This window comes from Schistocerca piceifrons, chromosome 6 (genome assembly GCF_021461385.2).
Source record: "Schistocerca piceifrons isolate TAMUIC-IGC-003096 chromosome 6, iqSchPice1.1, whole genome shotgun sequence".
Lineage (NCBI taxonomy): Eukaryota > Metazoa > Arthropoda > Insecta > Orthoptera > Acrididae > Schistocerca > Schistocerca piceifrons.
The window spans coordinates 321,859,513-321,882,537 of NC_060143.1; the positions used below are offsets into that span (position 1 = coordinate 321,859,513).

At 42.0% G+C, this 23,025-nt stretch overlaps 1 protein-coding gene across 3 annotated transcripts in view; it reads left to right on the plus strand.

The window, feature by feature from the left end:
• Positions 1-23,025, plus strand: part of LOC124802849 (sodium-coupled monocarboxylate transporter 1-like) — a 235,068-nt gene that overhangs the window by 66,593 nt on the left and 145,450 nt on the right. For 2 of the 3 annotated variants that reach the window (XM_047263870.1, XM_047263871.1), the window contains exons 3-5: positions 2,389-2,548; positions 6,821-6,886; positions 16,703-16,754. In XM_047263870.1, the coding sequence (XP_047119826.1) occupies positions 2,389-2,548; positions 6,821-6,886; positions 16,703-16,754 (278 nt within the window). The remainder of the gene's footprint in view (positions 1-2,388; positions 2,549-6,820; positions 6,887-16,702; positions 16,755-23,025) is intronic. The other variant, XM_047263872.1, reaches the window with a different exon arrangement.

Here is a 23,025-nt window from a genome sequence, read left to right on the forward strand (position 1 = left end):
AACTACATGAATGCGTGATGTCTGTTCTTCCGGACATCTCAAAATAGCAAGCATAGAGGGCATGGACGGGGACTGTGGATAGTTGGCGCTATGTGGAAACGTGGGTCGGCCGAGATAGTCCGCGCAACTGCGATAAACACTGTGCCTCGATGAAGCAGTGGTTAACTCAGCTAACTATTAAACAGGAGACTAGGCACGAATCTCGATCCGGCACACAATTTTACTCCTCGTCGCTAATTCTGCATATAATCCCGATGCAGCTGATGTCAGCAGTCCCTTCCTTTCTCCCTATCTATCCTCAATTTACACAGCATTAACTTTATTAGTGCATCGACAGTATTATTTTCTCTCTTTGCCACTTCAATCATTCAAATGACTTTAATTCTATTTGTCATATTAAACTTGCTATTTCTTCGGAAGTTTGATGTAAAACGGTACTGCATGTGTCAGTCCCTGTACGGTGGGTCGGGCTTTAATTTCTCGTATCTATCCGTCGTTGTCACTGTGCAGGCTGAAAATTAAAACTCACCAACCTCAGAACGGCGTCTGCTCAATGTCCCTTCACTCGGCAACGTAGATACTTACAAGTTGATGTAAAAGCAGCGTTGATAAAAACACCACCTAATATCTACAATTACTGGGGCCACGCAACTCTAGTTATGAAAAAAAGTTCTGTATAAATACTGTCATCCAGTTTTATCGGGGAGTAAGAAAATGGATTGGCTTCTGAAAAATAATGTCCGAAATATCCACACCATAATGTTTATTTTGTCCCTGATAACCAAAGAAAAGGTACTGTTCAGTCCACATTTAAACTATTGGCTATTTACTTCCAGTTCACGATTCATACACACATTTCATATGCACAGCAGTCAGAAATCTGTCCAAATCCGACCCAAAATTAAACAACGTTTTCACAGTCATTAATTTCACCACTAATATGAGTTATTACATTCGGTCCTTCTTGTGGATTTCTGAAAACTAAGCTACTCGCCAAAAATGCTGCACGTAGATTCCATGGAGGCCAATATTTCACACGCGAATATCTGTCCAAGTCAAGTTTAGTCAAAACCTCTGAAATTTCGCCAAGCAGTCCTCAACAACAACTGCTATCGACTTAGCTCACCAATAACTCAAACACTAAGTAATTCTTCATCTTAAACATTATTTTTACTGGCACTAGTAACATGACTGTCCGCGTTCAAAGGTAGCAAGCGACATCCTTCTTCCAGCCTCTCTCCCGGTATAATTATCAGGTAACGAGTGGGAACCGTTTCAATTCTGATTGGCTGACCATACTGACTGCCAATCAGAATGCTCGCTGATGATCAAACTCACGCCAAAACTGGCCTGCACCAAGCCTTATACACAGACGCATTTGCGTCAGTCTGACATGCAAATATTATAATAATGTTTAATAAACGAAAACGAAAAGACAGTAATTCTGGAAATATTTTTTAGATACAGATTTTACTCCAGCTGGTTTTATGGCTGCTCTGTTAAAACAGCAAACACACCTAGACATACATCATCAGCAAAGTGGGTAAATCCCCTAGGATAATTTTTCCGCGACAGGCATGTGTAACTCTTGCACGTTACTTAAGATGGAGGGACTGATGGCCCTAGTAGTCTCGTCCCTTCAATCCCACAAACCAACCAACCAACTTAAGACGGTATATAATGCAATATTGAAATTTGACGAATGCCCCACATGCACACTCTCATTTACTCACAGGCTGACATAACACATAATAAAATAAATATTGATTTTAATAGTTCCTTCTGAACTTCTTCTAGATTTCATACTTAGAAAATTTAAGGTATTTGAAATTTTTAAATTAAATTTCAGTTAAATAATTCTGTGCTATGGTACTTCAGGGGAGTATTTCAGTTGACAACCAGAAACAAGTCATAAATGTTTCCGGGTTAATTTCCTTTCTTAAGTGTAGTTTTTCTAACTTTAAATTTTTCTTTATCTCCGAAAATATGCCCAATAAAAAGCTGAGATTTTCACACCACCTTTCTATTAATAACAAAGTGCAGTATACAAATTTTGAAAGTGATTAAATAAATAAATAAAAGCTACTATCCTTTATTTAGAGTCTTATATCTGGTACGCGTTAAGTAAGAGACACTGAATAGCTTTCCCATGGCAGGCAGTGACAGATGCACGTGTGTCTCCCGGGTAGGCCGCTAGATGTCAGTCCCCGAAGTTACATACAGCAAGCTATGCTAAAACAAACATTCGCTTGGAACAACTTGCGACACTACAGCTGGTCTGATGTAAGAAAGAACCATATGGCCCTTCTTAGATTAAATAAATTAAATAAAAAAATAAAGTTGAATAGCAGCATGTGAGGTTTAGACTAACCTGGTTCCCCTTGGTAGCTTCATCTCGGGCATCACGCTGCTGGGAATGGCCACGGAGTCCTACCTGTACGGCGTCCAGTACAGCTACATCTGCCTGGCGGTGCTACTCAGTGGAGTGGTGAGCGCCTTCGCCTTCCTGCCCGTCTTCCACGACCTGGGCATAACTTCCGCCTACGAGGTACGTCACAGGACACCGCAGCTTAAGTCATTTCATGACATTTTTTCTTTGTTCCCATCATTGGTGACACAGTGACACTACAGTTCAAGTCAGCCTCTCAACGTGTCTCAACACGAACGTTACCGCTCGTGCGAAGCCAAATAACAAAGAAAGTTGACCCAAATATTTAAAACAATTCAAGCGTAGGCTTCCGCAGTCGTTTCACAGTTAATAAAATTCTACTTGGCTTCTGACCGCATCGTCAATGTGTAAAATTCTCAGACGTTTCGGCCACTGTTGCAAATGGCCTTCCTCGGTGTGTTTTCGTTAACTGTTGAATGGGAAAATTTTTAGTTCTTACATACTGGTGGAAGAGACTGTTATCGTAATGTTATTTTGTTCATTGAAAGACCACCTGTATAACTTGATGCGGATCCATGTTTGACGCTCCCTCAAGTCAGGATCTTCGTAAGTTCTGGAATGGGGATATGGTATCTTGGATCGTATAATAGTTTACATTTTGATTTTATTTGTGACGGTTCTGCTCTTTTAATTTGGAATCCTTCTCTGCGAGAGACTGTTTGGCAGTCCTCGGAATTGAGAGGATTTCTTGTTTTATGCACTATTTCAACTTAATTTAACTTCTGTTATTCGAATTATATGGACTCACATTTTATATACATATAGGGGGTTTGTTCTTTTAAATTTTAGTATAACTTCGGTTTTAGTTTTTTTTTAATGCTCACTTTATTTACTACTAGCCAACGGCCTCGCCGAAATGGTAACACCGGTTCCCGTCAGATCACCGAAGTTAAGCGCTGTCGGGCTGGGCTAGCACTTGGATGAGTGACCATCCGGTCTGTCCAGTGCTGTTGGCAAGCGGGCTGCACTCAACCCTTGTGACACAAACTGAGGAACTACTTGACTGAGACGTAGCGCTTCCGGTCACGAAAACTGACAACGGCCGGGAGAGCGGTGTGCTGACCACATGCCCCTCTGTATCCGCATCCAGTGATGCCTGTGGGCTAAGGATGACACAGCGGCCGGTCGGTACCGTTGGGCCTTCATGGCCTGTTCGGACGGAGTTTTATTTACTTATAGCTTTGCAGATGTACCTGAAAATGGGACACAAGTCCCGAAACCGACTTGTGCTTATCCTCTAGTAAATAAAAAGTTTTACAAGTGTAGCACATCTTGTCATTAATGATGACTATGAACAGTTTTGGATGTACCGTCAGGAGAAATATGTGACAAGCGGACATAAATATTACCACATGTAGCCAGTAGCTGGAAGCCCATGTGTCACAAAGTACAGTTTACATCAGGTTATACTTGCACTTGGTTTCTTGCCCCAATTAGCTTTGTATCTGTATTGCACTGAAAATAGTGCACAAAGGTACAGATTTCGACGGTATTACTACCTGATTAGTTTACTGATGAATAGTAGGCCGATACACTTTTTGTGTAGGAGTTCACTGAATCCAATGGTAGAGCAGCACACAGACGCTACACTGAGGTGTTACAGCAGCGGCGGTAAACATATCGCAGTAATTTTGCACCTCTGAAGAACATTGCATTACTTAGTGTAGTGTGTTTTGGTTGTTGAATATTACAGGCTTCTTCACTATTGTAAAGTGGACAATTCCCTCGAGATCCCCGAAACAAATTCCCAGGATCGTACTGGACCGTCATTTGACTTCTAAAGTTCCTCAATCCCTCGACACCGCAATCAGAATCTCAACACCAAATCACAATACTCCTGACGTCTTGTAAACCCTCATTTTCGCTCAGATCTAAGGAATGAGACTTTACTGTTCCCGTTATTTAACGACATGGGTCGCGGACCGTTCAGATTGTGCCTCGCCTTGGAGAATAAACTGGCCTCCGGACGGTCATTATGTTCGACAATAATACTGTGCAATATTGTCTCCCTAGACTGATCAGTAATATTGTGCAATAACACAGTGCTTCGGACTGTTGGACGATAAGATGCTGCTGCTGTGATAATTGTTCTACTTTATTGTAAGGGAAAAGAAAAGGTGGCTGAAAAATTGGAACAAGAAGCGTCAGAGATCAATCGTGAAAACGTAATGAGGGAACTAGAGTTGAATGAGAAAAAAATTATCATACCTTTTTTGTACTGATGGTCCAAAGTTGATACATAGCTGTAAATGGGTCCCCTCCATACATTGGCGTCAAAATATAGTCACTTTGTCGACCTCCACGGGTTCTCTGCGGACCCCAAATCCCCATTACCAAACAACAAAATAATACGATCAGAGACGCAGTTCCATCAAGTCAGCGCTTATCTATTACGCTGCGACACCTTCCTGCTAGCAGTTCTTTCGAAGACTTAAAATTTACAAATGCATATTCACCTTACAGTATTTGAGACATAGTTATGCAAACGTGTCATGCAATAATACGTGCATTAAAGAATTATATTCAGCTAAGTAATGTATACACAAAGAAAATCATCTACATTAACTTTTATTCATAATTTTGCATCAGTTAAATTTTTTTAAAAACAACTTCCTTCTTGGTCGTTCCTTATATTTTCGGAGCAACAAATCGTACGATTCATGATACTTAATACTTCTGTTTTTGTACTCAAGTATCTTAACAGCCCACAGAGCCGGCAATGACTTATATACCGGTATTTCGATGCACAAACCTAACTTAAATACTTTGATCTGCGTAGTATGCAACAGATTGTCAAGAATATTACCAACACTGCCCACAGACGGCACAGTATTTCCAGACAGCACAATATATTTCCAAATGTTTAATGTTCTTAATATTATTGCGCAGCCTGCGAATCTTACTTCTAGACTGTCAATATTGTAGCGCATCTGGGAAATACAAGGATCACATAAAGTCTGGGAACACTTTCAATTATTTATTGCACAAGAACCAAACATTGTACAGATATTGTACATATGTCATTTTGAAGAGAAACCCTGAAAGTTAATTTTCATGTATACCGCCACAGCGTAGTTTGTTAATTTGCCGATAGTCAGCGCTAGTCGCAAACATGGCGAGTTCAGGTGCGGAGCGAGCTTTTTGTGTGTTGGATCACCCCGATCACCAGATGTCACTCCGTGCGACTTTTTTTCTGTAGGGACACATTAAAGATCTGGTGTATGTACCGCCTCTACCACGTGATGTAGCAGACCTCCGGGAGAGAATACGGGAAGCAACTGCCACAGTCGACGATGCCACCCTGGGACGGATATGGCAACAATTCGATTACCGTATTGACGTCTGCCAGGTCACCAATGGTTCGTATATCGAATGTTTGAAAAAAGAACTTTCAGAGTTTCTCTCCAAAATGCAATATGTATGACATCTGTACTATGTTTAGTTCTTATGCAATAAATAATTGAAAGTGTTATCAGACTTAATGTACATCCTGTACTGTCGATATAATTGACAGTCTATGGGTCGATTTAGGCGGCAGTACAGTTACGCCGAAACACCTCGCTTGATTTTTTGAACATTACAAAGTGATAAAAGTGCAGAATTAAATTTTTTAGGCCAAACAATGACGTATAGGAAAAGACTTTACAAGTTTATGGCGCATTTCGGACTTTGGTTTTGGAAAGTAGTACAGTGCATTCAGTTTTTCTGTGCGAACTACGCTGAAAAATTTAAACTTTCGTCGGTGTGCTTGACTTCGAATTTTCTACAGGCACATCGAGTCGGGATTTTAAATAATTGTGACTGACACCGCATGCGTGCAACTCGCAACATCTCGCATGGATTCCGTTCCGTGCTATAAAAACCGCGTCTCAGTACCAACAAATTCGGATACTTACAATCGTTAGCGTTTCACAGCGAGCAAACGTCTTAGAAACTTCAGAGATTTTCATTCTTCAACTGATAGGGAGTTAGGATTCTGACAACTGTGTATTGGATTGTTACGAATAAGAATTGGTATTTTCGTTCAAAATTGTTTTTTCGTCATGAAGAGGATTTGTAATTACAACCCCACGTCATTATCCACAGCCTGCTGAACAAAATTTAATAGAAGCGTGTATGTACTGGCAAGGTGTAGTGTTTTCTTATTTCTTTCTATTGCTTTGTTGCAAGTTAGACACAACACATGGCACGCTTGTGGGTAGCCGAAAAATAAAATCGCCACCGTTAATACAGCAAGAAAAATATTAAACCTCACCCGTTTCACCCAACTTGATAATAATCTAAGGACTCCTTACTTATTTGATAAAATTTCTCTCTAATAAATCAATTAACTCAGTATTTCTCTAGCACACTCGTTTTTTTCTTCCTCAGTATTTGGAGATGCGGTTTGGCAAGAGTGTGAGACTGCTGGGCTCTTTCTTCTTTATGGTTGGTGTGGTGAGTACAGATTTCCTTTCTAGTAACACGTGCTGCATAATCTATAAGTACACCATGCAGAAAACTGATAAAATAGTCTTGTTTAAAAAGTATTATGCAAAAATAAAGCTGATTTACTATTGTCCATAGAAGATACACTGTCCACGATAACAACCTTCACAAGTTCGCTGTTACTATTTTGGAAAGCAATACTTTTCTGTGTATTTAGCTTTTTTTCGCCATCAGAACACTGATACTGTTCATATAGATTTTTAAATATTGCACATAAGCACTCTTGGTATCACTGAAAATGTGTAGAACGTAGACGATTTCATACCACAGGCACCTCATCCGTTCCTCTACACCTAAGTTGCTGTTTATCAAAATCGGTCAGTTAATGTCCCAAAGTGAGAGCGTGTGCTACATAGCTAACGTATCCATACAACGGGAGATTCTTCGGTGTTAAAACAGATGACCGCGGCAATCTGAGCAGCCTCAGTGTTCCTGGCGCGCACCATCGACCTGAATGATAGTTTCCCATTAACGTGTTTCGAGAACATTTCGGTGGAAAAATAAAATCTGGAAAATGTTACACAAATTTACAAACAAAAAGTTTTGTGGGGGTCTATCACCATACAGTACAGAACACACTAATCCAAACTAGTTTCTTTAGACAAGCTCTTCTAAATGTCGTTCTACTTGACCATAGCAGATGAAGTACAGTGACGGATATGGACTGTCTCACATAAACACGAAGAGCAGGTCTCCTGATGCTCTCAGTCTCGTTGGTAACAATTTGTCTACATACGAACTTAGAAGAAACAGTTTAAAGGCTGAAAACGCTATTACAGAATTAAAAAGGGAGCTGAATAACTCAGCGACTAGAAAAACAGTATAACATGAAATGTAGTTAATATAAATCATTTAATGAACAAAAAATTATGAATCGACTTAGATAGAAAAAATATTTCGGTAACTGCACGAGGGAACACGAAATCAAATATCAAGTAATGGCTTTATACCGCTTAATAAGCTTCTATTACGTAATTGTAGCTGCTCATTAAGAATGAGACCATCGTTTCGAGAAGCTTAAAAATTTCTAATTCTTCGAGAACATCTAATCTATGCCCTTTCTTCTCAGTGTGCAAAATGTTGATATCGTGATCAGCTTCTAGCATCACTCCACAAGCATGCTTCTTCTTGTACTTATGTTATAGGCCAGTTTAAACGTTTTATTTCTGATGAAGGCACTCTTAGTAGCGGCCGGAACCTAGGTCAAAAAGACTTCATTTTTCCGACCGAGGGCTGTTATTGCTTTAATTTTATAGATGACGGTTCTAGAATAACGCAAATGAGGCTGCCGAGCTTAACGTCCCATCCGACACGCGGGTTATCATTAACAATGGCACTTGACTACCCTGTGGAGGTATTTGATACTTAACGCAAGACTTTAGTGCGAAATATGGTGATCAATAACAATCTAACACAACATCCTCCCGCCTGCTGTCAATTGCTGGCGACGAAAATGTATTCAATATCAGGTCTCCAACTGGCTACCTTCAAATCTAGCATCACTCCACAAGCATGCTTCTTCTTCCGTGGCTCAGTAATGGGTGTCAGTGAAGAAAGCCGGCCGCGGTGGTCTAGCGGTTCTAGGCGCTCAGTCCGGAGCCGCGCGATTGCTACGGTCGCAGGTTCGAATCCTGCCTCGGGCATGGGTGTGTGTGATGTCCTTAGGTTAGTTAGGTTTAAGTAGTTCTAAGTTCTAGGGGACTGATGACCACAGCTGTTAAGTCCCATAGTGCTCAGAGCCATTTGAACCATTTTTTTTTTTTTTTTTTGAAGAAAGAGTATCTGCATGCAGAAGAAGAACCAGTCTGGCGATCTATCGTCACAAGCTTTTAAAATAGATGGGGAAGCCAGAAGAGAAGGATAGGAATTCTCAACACTTATTATGCGATATACTATCGTCTTGTTGACGGGTAACAAATCTGTTATCAAACGGCATTACAACACCATGCAGGAAGGATTTAAGAACTTAATTGACGGTGAAAGAGCTAAGAATAACAATGATCCACAGACGGGATTAAGTGTTCTGTACATCGAGAAGCACTTCGTGCTACTTTTAGAGACATGGAGTACGTGATGAAATTGGTGGTACGAATAGCAAATTTTCTGAAGTGGCAGGCATTATTCCACTGTCAGCGCTGACACCACAATTCTGCGGAACTGAAGAAAGTGCCGAACAAAAGGTGCCGCACCGCAGTGTTAAACGAAATGTTGCGGTGTACCGAGTACTTCAGAGAAAGTCCCCAGGCCGGCCGTTGTGGCCGAGCGGTTCTAGGCGTTTCAGTCTGGAACCGCGCGACCGCTACGATCGCAGGTTTGAATCTTGCCTCGGGCGTGGATGTGTGTGATGTCCTTAGGTTAGTTAGGTTTAAGTAGTTCTAAGTTCTAGGGGACTGATGACCTCAGATGTTAAGTCCCATAGTGCTCAGAGCTATTTGAACCATTAAAAAAAAAAAGTCCCCAGTAAAACAGAGACAGGCTGACAGGCTGAACATCGGCCTACACGTGGCCCGCAGGTCGCGCTTGCATGATGCCTGGCGCGATATGGCCGACACTGCCTGCCCGGAATCGAACTGGGACCCCCCACCCCTCCGCCTTGTGCATACAGCCCAGCCGCTGGGCCGGTGAATATCCTTCACACCACAATCTATAAATCCATAAATACAATTCTACTGCTTGCCATCCGCCGTTTGTGTCTCCAGTTAGAAAGCTATTAAGTATAATGTTGCAAGTTTCTATTACAGTCCTGAAATCTGGTTTCGCAGGACAGAGCGGATCACGTAATATTTGTGGAAAGGGGCCAAAATCAGTTACTGTCAGTTGCACAAAACATACAAACTGTATTTTCCTAAAGCACTTACTCACACATGCCCTTAAAAGCATTCAGAAACACAAGGCCCGAAAACAAGTTATTAAAATTGCATTAAGGAATACATACGGCTGAAGGCCTTAGTTACAAAATTTTACATAAAAAACTCGGCTAAAGGCCACACGCTGGAGATAGAAGAGCTGAAGGCTTAAGGCCTGGATAACAAGAATTTCAGATAGAGAAAAATATTTTCAATGTTTTAAAAAAGGTGAGTTTTCAAATTTTAATTTAAGACGGCTGAAGGCCTTATGTTAACATTAAAACAAACTAAATTAATAGACGGCTGAAGGCCTCGCACAGTGCCTGACACTAAAAGAAAATCACAATCCAAAACAACAGGACAGTGGTGCTCACAAGTGCTCCAAGGGTCGGCCTGAGAAGGTAACTCTAACATAAGTTTAGGTGAGACGGGCAGCCAAGCTTAATACTAAATAATCGGATGGCAACCCGACCCAGGGACGACTGAAGGACCGACCAACAACCTAATCAATTCCCTTCTGCCCGACCAACAGCACGGCAACGGAAAAATAAGAGCACGGCAACGGAAAAATCAGTGGGGACGAAGATACCAGGAGCACTATGTCTTGAAAATTGGCGTCTAAACACAGTCAAGACACAATAACCACTCAAAAATATGAACAACACCAAAGACTTTCGAACAACTCGCCGTGCCGGACAGCACAACACGGAGAGGAAAACACACTGCCGGAAAACTACGCTAACGACCAGGGCAGGTAACTGGAACGTTAACGACCACAAGGCAGAAGATACCGCTGGTGCATTTCACTAATAAGTATCAACCAATTCAACAGTTAAACACCATACAGGAAGATGGCTGCGAAATTTCGCCGACTTCAACACATCATACGTTGCTGCATGTGGGAGCGGCCCAGAAAGCAACAACCGGCAATGAACGAAGAGATGTCACAGCTGTTGAGGTTTCATAACAGGTTAACTGATCACTCAATTTCAGTGTCCAGATTCGGTGGGCGACGAACTTTGTAACTCTCGCAGCTAGCGCCTCACAAATCCGACCACGCCTGCACGCCGCCAACAGCCTCGGTCTGACCCCGCGCCTCCCAACCAACCGACTAGCACACAAACAACATTCAAATGACTGCTCAGTCAAACCACACTAGCCACACACCGTTCCGCGAAAACACTTCCACAAACAACTCGAACAATACTAAAACCAGTCACTGTGGAACAACAAGGACGAATCCCAAGTAGACACACACAGAGAACCCAGAAGCGGACGGCGATCAAATACACGTCGTCCGGTGAGGCGTCCGACCGAACGACCAACCCATGTCGTTCACACTCAAATCATGTGTGTCGGCAACGATCGGGCGAGTCTTCGCTGTCCGCACGTCACTGCTGCTCCGTCGAGACTCCCTTCGGACGGACCACGTTCCGGAGACACTAGCTCGTACCCAACCATGCAGAGGGAACACCGGCCCATTGACCACCCGACACCTCTGCACGAGGAAGGAACCGACCAAAGTCCCGCAAGATGATCAATTGAAGGGGCCCAGAAGCGATCGGAAGACCAAATACACGTCGCCCGATGAGACGGCCAACCGAACGACCAACCAACGGTGGACCCTACTCAAGTCTCCTTCCGTCGGACAGTGCATATGTGTCCCCAGCGGTCGGGCAACTACTGGCTGTGCAGATCTTACTGGAGCTCCATCGCGACTGAACTCACAGCACACCACGACCCGGGAATACTCGCGGTCGCCCCAAAGATAGTACGACAGTGCTCTTATCGATAGCGCTGCTGCTGCCACTCATGGGCAGGCAGGCCAGCAACTTAGTGACGCCAGTAAATCGAATAAGAAACCGGACGGCAGTACCGCAAAGACAAGATGTCAAGCAATAAACGGCACGAACACGAGCCGCGCATGGCTCCAATCCGTTAACAGCAAAGTTTCATCTTGGATTAGTTTATCCTTCTTTCCAGTTCCAAATACAAAATGTAGATTCCACAAATTGTAAAATGTGGGCAATAAATAATTTCTTGTTTTTTGTCATATTAAGTGTGACCCGTTGTAAAAAAGTACCAAATGATTGACCAGTGTAGTCGATCATCGCCGAGAGAGATATCCGTATATTTTTGGAGTCTTCTAAACATGGATGATGAGGGACCGATACTAGGCCTGCGTCGACCGCTAGTAATCAGTTTTTCTTTCCTGCAGTGTTTCACACTATGAGAAACCCACACCAACGTTGTGGGGTTGTGATCGCAGGATTGAATCCTCTCAATAACTCACAATTACTTGTGAACAGAGACAAAATTACGTGTTGCTATCCTTTCCAAATCTCTTTTGTATTTTTAGCTATATTTCACTCGCAATGATTTATAGTATAAAACGTGCCGAACAGTATGCCACATCCTGTCAGACTTTTTCAATACAAGATTTGTATTTGAAGTGCACATTCTTGACAAATAGCTTGATTTCACAATGACTGTTGAGAATTATGAAAAAATCATTGGATTAATAAGAAGTTAAGATGATACACTATCGCAAGTACAAAAATCAGATTTTTTAAGAATATAATTTCTTATATATCAACTGAGAAGCGTAACGGAACTAAAAAACCACACAGAGTGAGAGGTAGGCTTCGATTTACACTCTACGGCGGGAAGGGCAGGTCTGGGATGTACTGGCCTGGTCTTCGCCTAGGCGGCCAAGCTGCCGTCCGGAGCATACTGGGCCGTGACGGAGAGGAGGGGTGAAATACGCTTCTACGATTTTCACATTGTAAAAGCTGTTTACGTTACACAAGACTAAGCCACATCATTTTATGCTTATCTTGAAACTTTACTTTCTTTGTAAAAAAATAAAACGCCTGCTTTTCATTTCGCATGATTGTTTAGTTCTGAAACGTTCCTCAGTCGGTTTTACAGAATGTGTATGTTTAAAGAAACTGATTTTTGTACGGATGGTAGTGTAGCATTTTTGCTTCTTAATAAACCATTGACCTTTTCATAATTCCTTTGTGGAATATCGCTATTTCTCAAGCACGTGCACTCGATATACGAATATTATATTGAGAAAGTCTGATTCTGTGTAACTTACAGTTCGATACATAGCTGTTAATGAAATACAGCTAAAAGTACAAAAGAGTGTTTGAAATGGTAGTGACACTGATATCTGTCTTCCTTCACGAGTAAATGAGAGTTATTGGGTGGCATCAAAGCCCCGATCGCAAGTCTGCAGGGTTTGTGAGAGTTTAGCTGTAGTGTGAAACACTGCAGGATGAGAATATGAATTATTAACGATCATTGCCAATCTAGTATTGAACACTCACAAGATTTTAATCACCTATGTTCAGAAAACTAAAAATTTGTACGAATTTTTCTATCAGCGACGACCAGTTGTACTCTACAATCATCTGGTAAGGTTTTATAGTGAGGTGCACTCTATATTTTAAAAGACAAACAACTAGTTACTGTCCATCCTACAATTATAGAATGTACATTCGAGATTTGAAACGTCGCCTTTTGGTTGCATGCTTTCTTTAAGCAGTTTCCATTTCGATTTTTTATTTTTTAACAGAAAGGAGGAAGGGAGAAATAGAGATAAGTTCGGTTGTTTTGGGGGAGGAGACCAGACAGCGAATTCATCGGTCTCATCGGATTAGAGACGGACGGGGAAGGAAGTCGGCCGTGCCCTTTGAAAGGAACCATCCCTGCATTTACCTGGAGCGATTTAGGGAAATCACGGAAAACCTAAATCCTGAGTGGGCCCGCCAAGTTCTCTTAACTTCCGACAGATAGCGTAGCTGCAGGACAGTTTCAAAATGGCGTCCCTAGGTGATGTACGTTACAAGCAACGTACCGTCATAGAATTTCTCACTGCAGAGAATGAAACTGTGGGGAATATTCATAACCGCTTGTGCAAAATCTATGGAGAATCTGCTGTCGAAAGAATTACAGTTTGCCGGCGGTTGTGCCGGAGCGGTTCTAGGCGCTTCAGTCTGGAAGCTCGCTACCGCTATTGTCGCAGGTTAGAATCCTGCCTCGGGCATGGATGTGTATGATGTCCTTAGGTTAATTAGGTTTGTTCTAAGTTCTAGGGGACTGATGATCTCAGATGTTAAGTCCGATAGTGAACCGTTTAGAAGTGCAGTTAGTTGCTGAGCACGGAGGGTGAGGTCATCAGAAGGCGGATCGGTGAAGCGGGAGACCATCTGCGGCTGTCATACCTGACATGTTGCAGCGAGCTAACGTTATCATTCGCGAGGACAGACGCATTACAATTCGGCAGTTGGCCCTGCATCTGTCAATCAGCAAAGTCAGTGTGGATGCAATTATCTGCACTCCTCGGTATTGAAAAGTGTGTGCAAGATGGGTCCTGCAGTGTCTAACGGTAGATCACAAATCGCACAGATTGTGACAGGTGATGAAACCAGGGTTCAGCATTTTGAGCTGGAAACAAAACGACAGTCGATGAAATGGTGCCATTCCCACTCCCCACAGAAGAAAAAATTCAAAGCAACTGCTTCCGCCAGTAAGGTCACCGTGTTCTGGGACTGCGAAGGTGTGATTATCATTGATGTGGTTCCGAGAGGTGGTACCATTAATTCAGAAGCATATATCAACAAATTAACAAAACTCAAGACGCTTCCAGCGACTTCGGTGCCACAGCAACTCAGGAGATGTTTTGCTGCAACACGATAACACTTGGCCCCACACAAGTCTGAGGACTCCTGAACACATTGCAAAACAGGGTTGGACATTGTTACCCCATCCACCCCACAACCCTGGCGTAATCCCCCAGGACTTTCAAGTGTTTGTGCAATTCGTGGAAGACATTTTGAGGACGATGAGGAGGTGATTCACACAATGAAGCACTGGTTCCGCCACCAAGACAAGGATTGGTACCGACAGGGCATGCACGCCCTTATTTCGCGCTGTAAGGAGGTAGGTGTTAGAATGGGATGGAGAATACGTGGAAAATAGAGTCTGTGGATAAAACACCATTCTTTTGTTTGTGTCCTTCTCATTATGAAATGTAATGTAATGTATTGCGAATACATAGACAGAATGATCCTTTATTGTATGATTACATGATAGCAGAACAAACACTGGTAGCAGTTACTTCTCTAAAATATCTGGGAGTATGCGTGCGGAACGATTTGAAGTGGAATGATCATATAAAATTAATTGTTGGTAAGGCGGGTACCAGGGTGAGATTCATTGGGAGAGTCCTTAGAAAATGTAGTCCATCAACAAAGGATGTGGCTTACAAAACACTCGTTCGACCTATACTTGAGTATTGCTCATCAGTGTGGGATCCGTACCAGATCGGATTGACGGAAGAGATAGAGAAGATCCAAAGAAGAGCGGCGCGTTTCGTCACAGGGTTATTTGGTAGGCGTGATAGCGTTACGGAGATGTTTAGCAAACTCAAGTGGCAGACTCTGCAAGACAGGCGCTCTCCATCGCGGTGTAGCTTGCTCGCCAGGTTTCGAGAGGGTGCGTTTCTGGATGAGGTATCGAATATATTGCTTCCCCCTACTTACACCTCCCGAGGAGATCACGAATGTAAAATTAGAGAGATTCGAGCGCGCACGGAGGCTTTCAGACAGTCGTTCTTCCCGCGAACCATACGCGACTGGAACAGAAAAGGGAGGTAATGACAGTGGCACGTAAAGTGCCCTCCGCCAGACACCGTTGGGTGGCTTGCGGAGTATAAATGTAGATGTAGATTATGTTCAATAAAGAATTGTTGGAGACAAAAATGCGGTGATTACTTTCTGGGCAACCTGCGTATATCGAATAAGTAATTAAGGACACGGGGTGAAAGCGCTACTGTAAGATGAAAAGGGTGTCACAGGAGAGGAATTCGTGGCGAGCTGCATCAAAGCAGCCGGCCGGTGTGGGCGTGCGGTTCTAGGCGCTTCAGTCTGGAACCGCGTGACCGCTACGGTCGCAGGTTCGAATCCTGCCTCGGGCATGGATGTGTGTGATGTCCTTAGGTTAGTTAGGTTTAAGTAGTTCTCAGTTCTAGGGGACTGATGACCACAGATGTTAAGTCCCATAGTGCTCAGAGCCATTTGAACCAATTTGCATCAAAGCAGTCATGACACTGACACACACTCACGCACGTACGCACACACATGCCCACACGTTCACAAAGAAAGATGTTAATGCATTAGAAGCAACTCTGCCTGTGGGGACAGCCATCCCCCCCCCCCCCTCTCCCTCTTCCAGTCATCACAACGAGCCTCCTGAGGGCGCTGATGACCACGCTGTTGAGCACCCCACATCTAACATCATCATCATGAAGTGTAATACTACAGTTTCAACCATTATCCACGTCGTACACTCTTTATTCAGTCAAATGAAGGTACCAAAATTTTTATATCAGTCTCCTCTAATGAAAATTCATTACTATTTCGGTTTGTTTTGTGTATTCTGTTTAGTGTAGTAAGAGAAGTTAGTTGACCTGTAATTACAATAACAATTGTCCTTACTATTAAAAGTATCTCTGCTATCCATAGAACTGCGTTTAACGAACCTGCTTTGTCTTTCTAGTTCGCCTCTATGAGGATCAGACTGTCTGAGTACGTTCTCGGAGGAGTGTTTTTGATACCTGGTATCACCAGAGATTCTTTTTTGCTGGTTAGACTGATACGTCTCAATCCTGTCTCGAAGGATCAACTGAAGGGATTTAAAATGGAGAAACAACCGCCCCAATTTCGAAAGGTGGCGTTAGTATTTGAGCAAATAGGATGATGATCATGTATCCCTGTAGTAATCCGATCACATTCCAAAATATACATTACTTCATCAACACTTCTATCGTATGTAAGAAATAATTTGCACTAACATTACTCATATAATCACAAATTTTGATAAGCTAAAACAAGTTCTTTCTTTATTTCAGACGTCCTGGATTCCTATAGTCGTCTACGTTCCTGCGATAGCGTTTAACCAAGGTATGGAATAGTTCTATCTATTTATTTCAGAAGGAATGTTCTGTGAAAGTAGATAGGGGAGGGATGACATGGATTTCAGTTGAAACGCACAGTTTCTGCCTTCATACCATGTACGTAGCGCAAAATTTCTTAATTTCCTAAATTCGATCCCAAAATGTACATATAGACTTTTACAAATCTTTCCTCATTCGCAATAGACTTCTGTCTTCTTCTGGCATATCCTTCGCCTCAGAAGACTCAGAGGAAACAGGACGTATAATAGCAACATAACGTGGATAGCTTGTACTTAAATGGTAGTTCCACATAGTTTCCAGTGTCCATATGTTATATGAGTGCTGCAGTTGATCTTTCCATGGTTTCTGTCAAAATACCTTGTGAAAATGGTGAGATATGCGTCTAAATATTCCTGTTTTATCATAGCCTCATTCTCAAGAAGGACGCCAAATTTAGGTTGCTAACCAACTCAATGAATTCACAAGCAACATTAATACCTCATCCTAATGTCGCCATGTCAGACACGACCTAACGCGGAAAGATGCTTAAAACTAGGTTTAGGATTAGCGCATGCAATCTGAGGTTCATTTAGAGTATTCTAAGAAAATATAAATAATTAGCAGAAGATGTGACAAATAAAACATCCGTTAGACCAGTTCATTAGTACTGATTGTTAATGTGGAGTCCTTGACACCTCGTATTATCCGAGAAGGGAGACAAGACCAAAAAAAAGGGGCGCATTTCATCGTGGGTTCGTTTAGAAAGCACAAGAGGGCTTCTAAGATAATCAACAAACTCAGTTCATAATCGCTGCAACACAGACGTAATTCACAGTGGAGTAGATTACTCTTCAAATTTCGAGAGCATACGTTCCAAAAAGAGCACGTCAACATATCGCTTCCTCATACGTCCATCACACGAAATTAACACAACGGAAAAGTGTGATAAATTAGAGCTCATACGGAGACCCACAGTCAGCTGTTCTTTCCAAACACGATGTTTGATGCAACGGAAAAGGAGAGAAATGTTAGTGGTAAGGTACCAGAATTGTCCTCTGCCAGACACTGTAAACGGGCCTTTGGAATACAGACGTAAGTAGTAAGCTGCATTGTTACCACATTTCCGATGATATCATCCATGGTGTCAAAATGCACAGTTGCCACATTACCCCTTCCCCTCCCCTTCTAGAGGGGTCGGTTCCATAATTGGTTTGTTAGGTAACAATGTCATTGTGAAAAGGAGAGCATCATCATCATCAGGGAATCGTAAGTAATTGTATAAAACCAAGGACAAACAGTATAGTAATGGCTGTAACACAGCCCAATACAAAATTATAAAAGAAAAACTCGGCGAATTTAAACAAAACTTCAGGGAAGAATGATGATGTACGAGGTGCGTTCAAGTTCTAAGGCCTCCGATTTTTTTTCTCCGGACTGGAAAGAGATAGAAACATGCGCATTGTTTTAAAATGAGGCCGCATTCATTGTCAATACATCCCAGAGATGGCAGCACCGTACGGCAGATGGAGTTTTACCGCCAGCGGCGAGAATGAGAACTGCTTTAAATACTTAAAATGGCGACGTTTCCCTTACTTGAACAGCGTGCAATCATTCGTTTTATGAATTTGCGTGGTGTGAAACCAATTGAAATTCATCGACAGTTGAAGGAGACATGTGGTGATGGAGTTACGGATGGGTCGAAAGTGCGTTCGTGGGTGCGATAGTTTAATGAAGGCAGAACATCATGTGACAACAAACCGAAACAACCACGGGCTCACACAAGCCGGTCTGACCACATGATTGAGAAAGTGGAGAGAATTGTTTTGGGGGATCGCCGAATGACTGTTGAACAGATCGCCTCCAGAGTTGGCATTTCTGTGGGTTCTGTGCACACAATCCTGCATGACGACCTGAAAATGCGAAAAGTGTCATCCAGGTGGGTGCCACGAATGCTGACGGATGACCACATGGCTGCCCGTGTGGCATGTTGCCAAGCAATGTTGACGCACAACGACAGCACGAATGGGACTTTCTTTTTGTCGGTTGTGACAATGGATGAGACGTGGATGCCATTTTTCAATCCAGAAACAAAGCGCCAGTCAGCTCAATGGAAGCACACAGATTCACCGCCACCAAAAAAATTTCGGGTAACCGCCAGTGCTGAAAAAATGATGGTGTCCATGTTCTGGGACAGCGAGGGCGTAATCCTTATCCATTACGTTCCAAAGGGGACTACGGTAACAGGTGCATCCTAGAAGAACAAATTCCTTCCTGCACTGCAACAAAAACGTCCGGGAAGAGCTGCGCGTGTGCTGTTTCACCAAGGCAATGCACCCGCACATCGAGCTAACGTTACGCAACAGTTTCTTCGTGATAACAACTTTGAAGTGATTCCTCATGCTCCCTACTCACCTGACCTGGCTCCTAGTGACTTTTGGCTTTTTCCAACAATGAAAGACACTCTACGTGGCCGCACATTCACCAGCCGTGCTGCTATTGCCTCAGCGATTTTCCAGTGGTCAAAACAGACTCCTAAAGAAGCCTTCGCCGCTGCCATGGAATCATGGCGTCAGCGTTGTGAAAAATGTATACGTCTGCAGGGCAATTACGTCGAGAAGTGACGCCAGTTTCATCGATTTCGGGTGAGTAGTTAATTAGAAAAAAAAATCGGAGGCCTTAGAACTTGAATGCACCTCGTACTTCTAGTAATCCATGCTGGGTAAAGGGATGTGAAGACACCACCTGCAGGAGCGAGACATCCAACCGAAACAAAATTGCCATACCCAGTTCGCACCCAGTATATACAGTGAAGTTTACTCCAAATTTACGACTCTTCTTTTGTCCTACGTGCTTTGAACGTGTCAGATATGCTTGAAATGCATGTAGAGGTTGGTGTCAGTGAAAACTCTGGGACAGGAACTGCAGACAGTATACAGTGATGTATAGAAGATATGTGGAATGTGGCTGTAACATGGGGCAATTTGTTACAGTTCAGTTGTATCATAGAAATGTATGGAGAATTTAGTAACAAATTTTCGTAACATGATATTGTGTGGAGTGGGGAGACTCATGTAGTCACAATGGTGCAATTACATAAGTTAGAATTATCAGCAGAATATGACAAATGTTTTGTTCTACAATATAAAGCTAATAACATAACAAGGAGTCACTATAATGTTTGGGTTACTTTGAAAACGTGTAGTTGAAAACGTAGCAACCCTCATTTATGACAAATACAAGTGTGAATTATTAGCCATCAGCACGCTATTTCATCAGAGTTTTGTATAGTTTCCACTATGCTACAGCATGATTCTGTTCTAGTCAAGTACACTTTAACCAGTAAGTTAAATGAATAGTACCACTGTGTGTTTTTTGTAATGATACAGAACAAATAATCGCATTTACACCAATGGATAAATAAAACTCAAAAGTGTTGTGGTAAATCTTTGGCCATGAACTGAAAGCTTCAAGAGATAGATTTTCTGGTACACCTTCCCACATTTTCATCCAACAGCTGAACATTGTTGAGTATTCTTCTGTGGCATTCCTGCAGTGTTGGGGAGAGTCTGACACTTTTGATTATAGGATTTTTCCCATATCAATGGTATTTGTCACAATTTCGCTGTAACATGGAGTAATTTGTTACGGTTTTACTGAAACAGGGACATTCTATTACAGTTTTGCTGTAACACGGGCAGTTAGTTACAATTTCGCTGTAACTGTTAATGTATTGGGGAAGGGGGACAACAGTCATGTAGTCATCACTGTGTGTTCGATTAAGGTAGCAAACTCAGCAGACCATCACAAAAGTTTTGTACACCTAGATAAAATGAATACCCTAGCATGGGGACATTATAACATTATGGTGACTCTGCAAAGTAGTTGAATGTGGTTAGTTGAATGTATGACAATACTGATTTCCTACCTATACAAACATGCATTACTAGTGTTCAGCATGCTGTTTCATCATATTGTTACGTAGTTCCCACTGTATGACAGCATATGTTAGTTATCTGCAAGTGCAATCTAACATGTAAACTAGAACTGTGTTTTGCCATTCATGTCTCGTACTGTGATTGAACAAATCTTTAAGAATTTTGATAAAGAACACCCAGAACTGTTGAAGTATATGTATGGTCTTGGTTCAAAAATAGTTCAAATGGCTCTGAGCACTATGGGACTTAACATCTCAGATCATCAGTCCCCTATAACTTAGAACTACTTAAACCTAACTAACCTAAGCCCGCCACACACATCCATGCCCGAGACAGGATTCGAACCTGCGACCGTAGAGGTCGCGCGGCTCCAGACTGAAGCGCCTAGAACCGCACGACCACCAATGGCCGGCGTGTGGTCTTGAAACAATAAGTATGACATAGATTTTCTGCTACAGCTTCATATATTTCATCCAGTATTTGACCATTATCGGACATCTTCTATTGCATTCATGCAATGGTCAGAGAAGTCCGCAACACATTCGGGTATCAAGAGAGTAGAATATCCAGTGAGGTAGCAAATACATGTTTGAAGTTCTAAGAAAAACAAGCACAGGCTGTAGGGAAATATTGGTAATAAATAACACATAGAAGAACCCAAAGAGAATCATAAGAATGTAAGTCCAAGAGAGAAGTGCTCGGATTAAAACAGGGTAAGATAAATATGTAATCCTGCTACCAAAAAGTTCACCCTGTACATCAATGAACCAAGAGCTACTGTGATATTCTTGATTGTTGCCCCATCAGAACGCCCTTTTCATCAGCAGGTAATTCCACTTTATATGGTATAGTCAGAGCGTTTGTAGATACTTTCTTGCCGACTTTACCCAGTGTTTATCTTGTTGTCACTTGCCACTCCCATGTATGAGAAATGGTGTTTCTCCCTCCATGGTGTCTCTCACAGAGATGAACTTGTAGAATTTACCACCTAGATAGCTGTTAAATGCACGACATAATTTCCTTGTTTAACATGACAGATAGTCCCTTCTCTAGTTTTTCATGATACTCCATTTGACTACCGATGTTACATAACTGATGTGTCAGCATTTACTGTAAAACACTGATGAAAATTGGACATACATTGGAGTATCAGCGAAAAAAACAATGGATCCAAGGACGATTACTACATTACGAAAATTCTGGTTATGCATCTCCATTTTCCTTTGGATCTGCTTAAAAAAAGCATGGTCAAATTGTACATAAATGTGGTTGTTTCGACATTTAGCAACTAGCAACAGAGAAACCTGTTATCAGTCATAAAGCACATGAACATTCTTGTTTTTGATACTGATAACAACCAGCTTCATAAAAAATGATACGATCCTTAGCTCGAATAAAATTAATGTGTCGTTTGATGTCTATTATAGAAATGTCTTTGCGACCTGGAGTTGTGCAATGAAGCATTAGAGAGGGGATCATCCAGTACGAGATGATGTGTTCCAGGAGTCGAACTTAAAACTTTTTGTTCCTGGATGTAATAAATACCACTCAACTATCTTATTCGATTTTAAACTGCCTTTTACTGTAAATTACACACATCAGCCTTACACAGTGCATATATGATGGTTGGAGAATATGAAATTAACCCCTACACAATAAACTGCAGAGCCAACTGTGGCAGATAGAACAGCTAATATTGAGCTCGAAATGATCTTAGCTATATGTTGATTTTTTTTACCATTGCATGTGAAGGAACTATCCCAGTTGCTTTAGAAATGGTTACTATTACATTGCACACCAGAATAGCTCGTTAATATTCACATCTGATCGTTTCTCAAGTCTGGGAAGACGTATTGTTTCGACATCTCAGTCGTCAAACCTATCTCAGACATACATTCTTGTAGTGATATTGAGGCATTCTCTTAGTATATGCCCGGTTCATAAGAGGTCTAGCAATACCAGCACTAGCACTACCACGAATGTACGGTTTCTGCAATTTCTCCCCCCATTGTTTTCGTTCTCTGAATGTATGTTAAGCATAATGGTCACTTTCATGACATGGATCAGTCGTAATCTTCTTTGCTTCAGACCCAGGTCCATAAATAAACTTATTTATTTTTCCTGTATTACATTTACCAGATGACATTGGGGAAATGTCACTATAACAGTAGACGCAGTATTACAACATTCAAGATTTATGATTCTCTCCTGTCTTATTGACAGTTAGCCCTCATCCTAAGTCTAATATTACAGATTATTAACCCCATCATAGCAGTAGCGGACGCACTGACAGCTACAGGACCAAGTCTGTGCGTAACAGGCAATCAGAATTTACACTCCAGT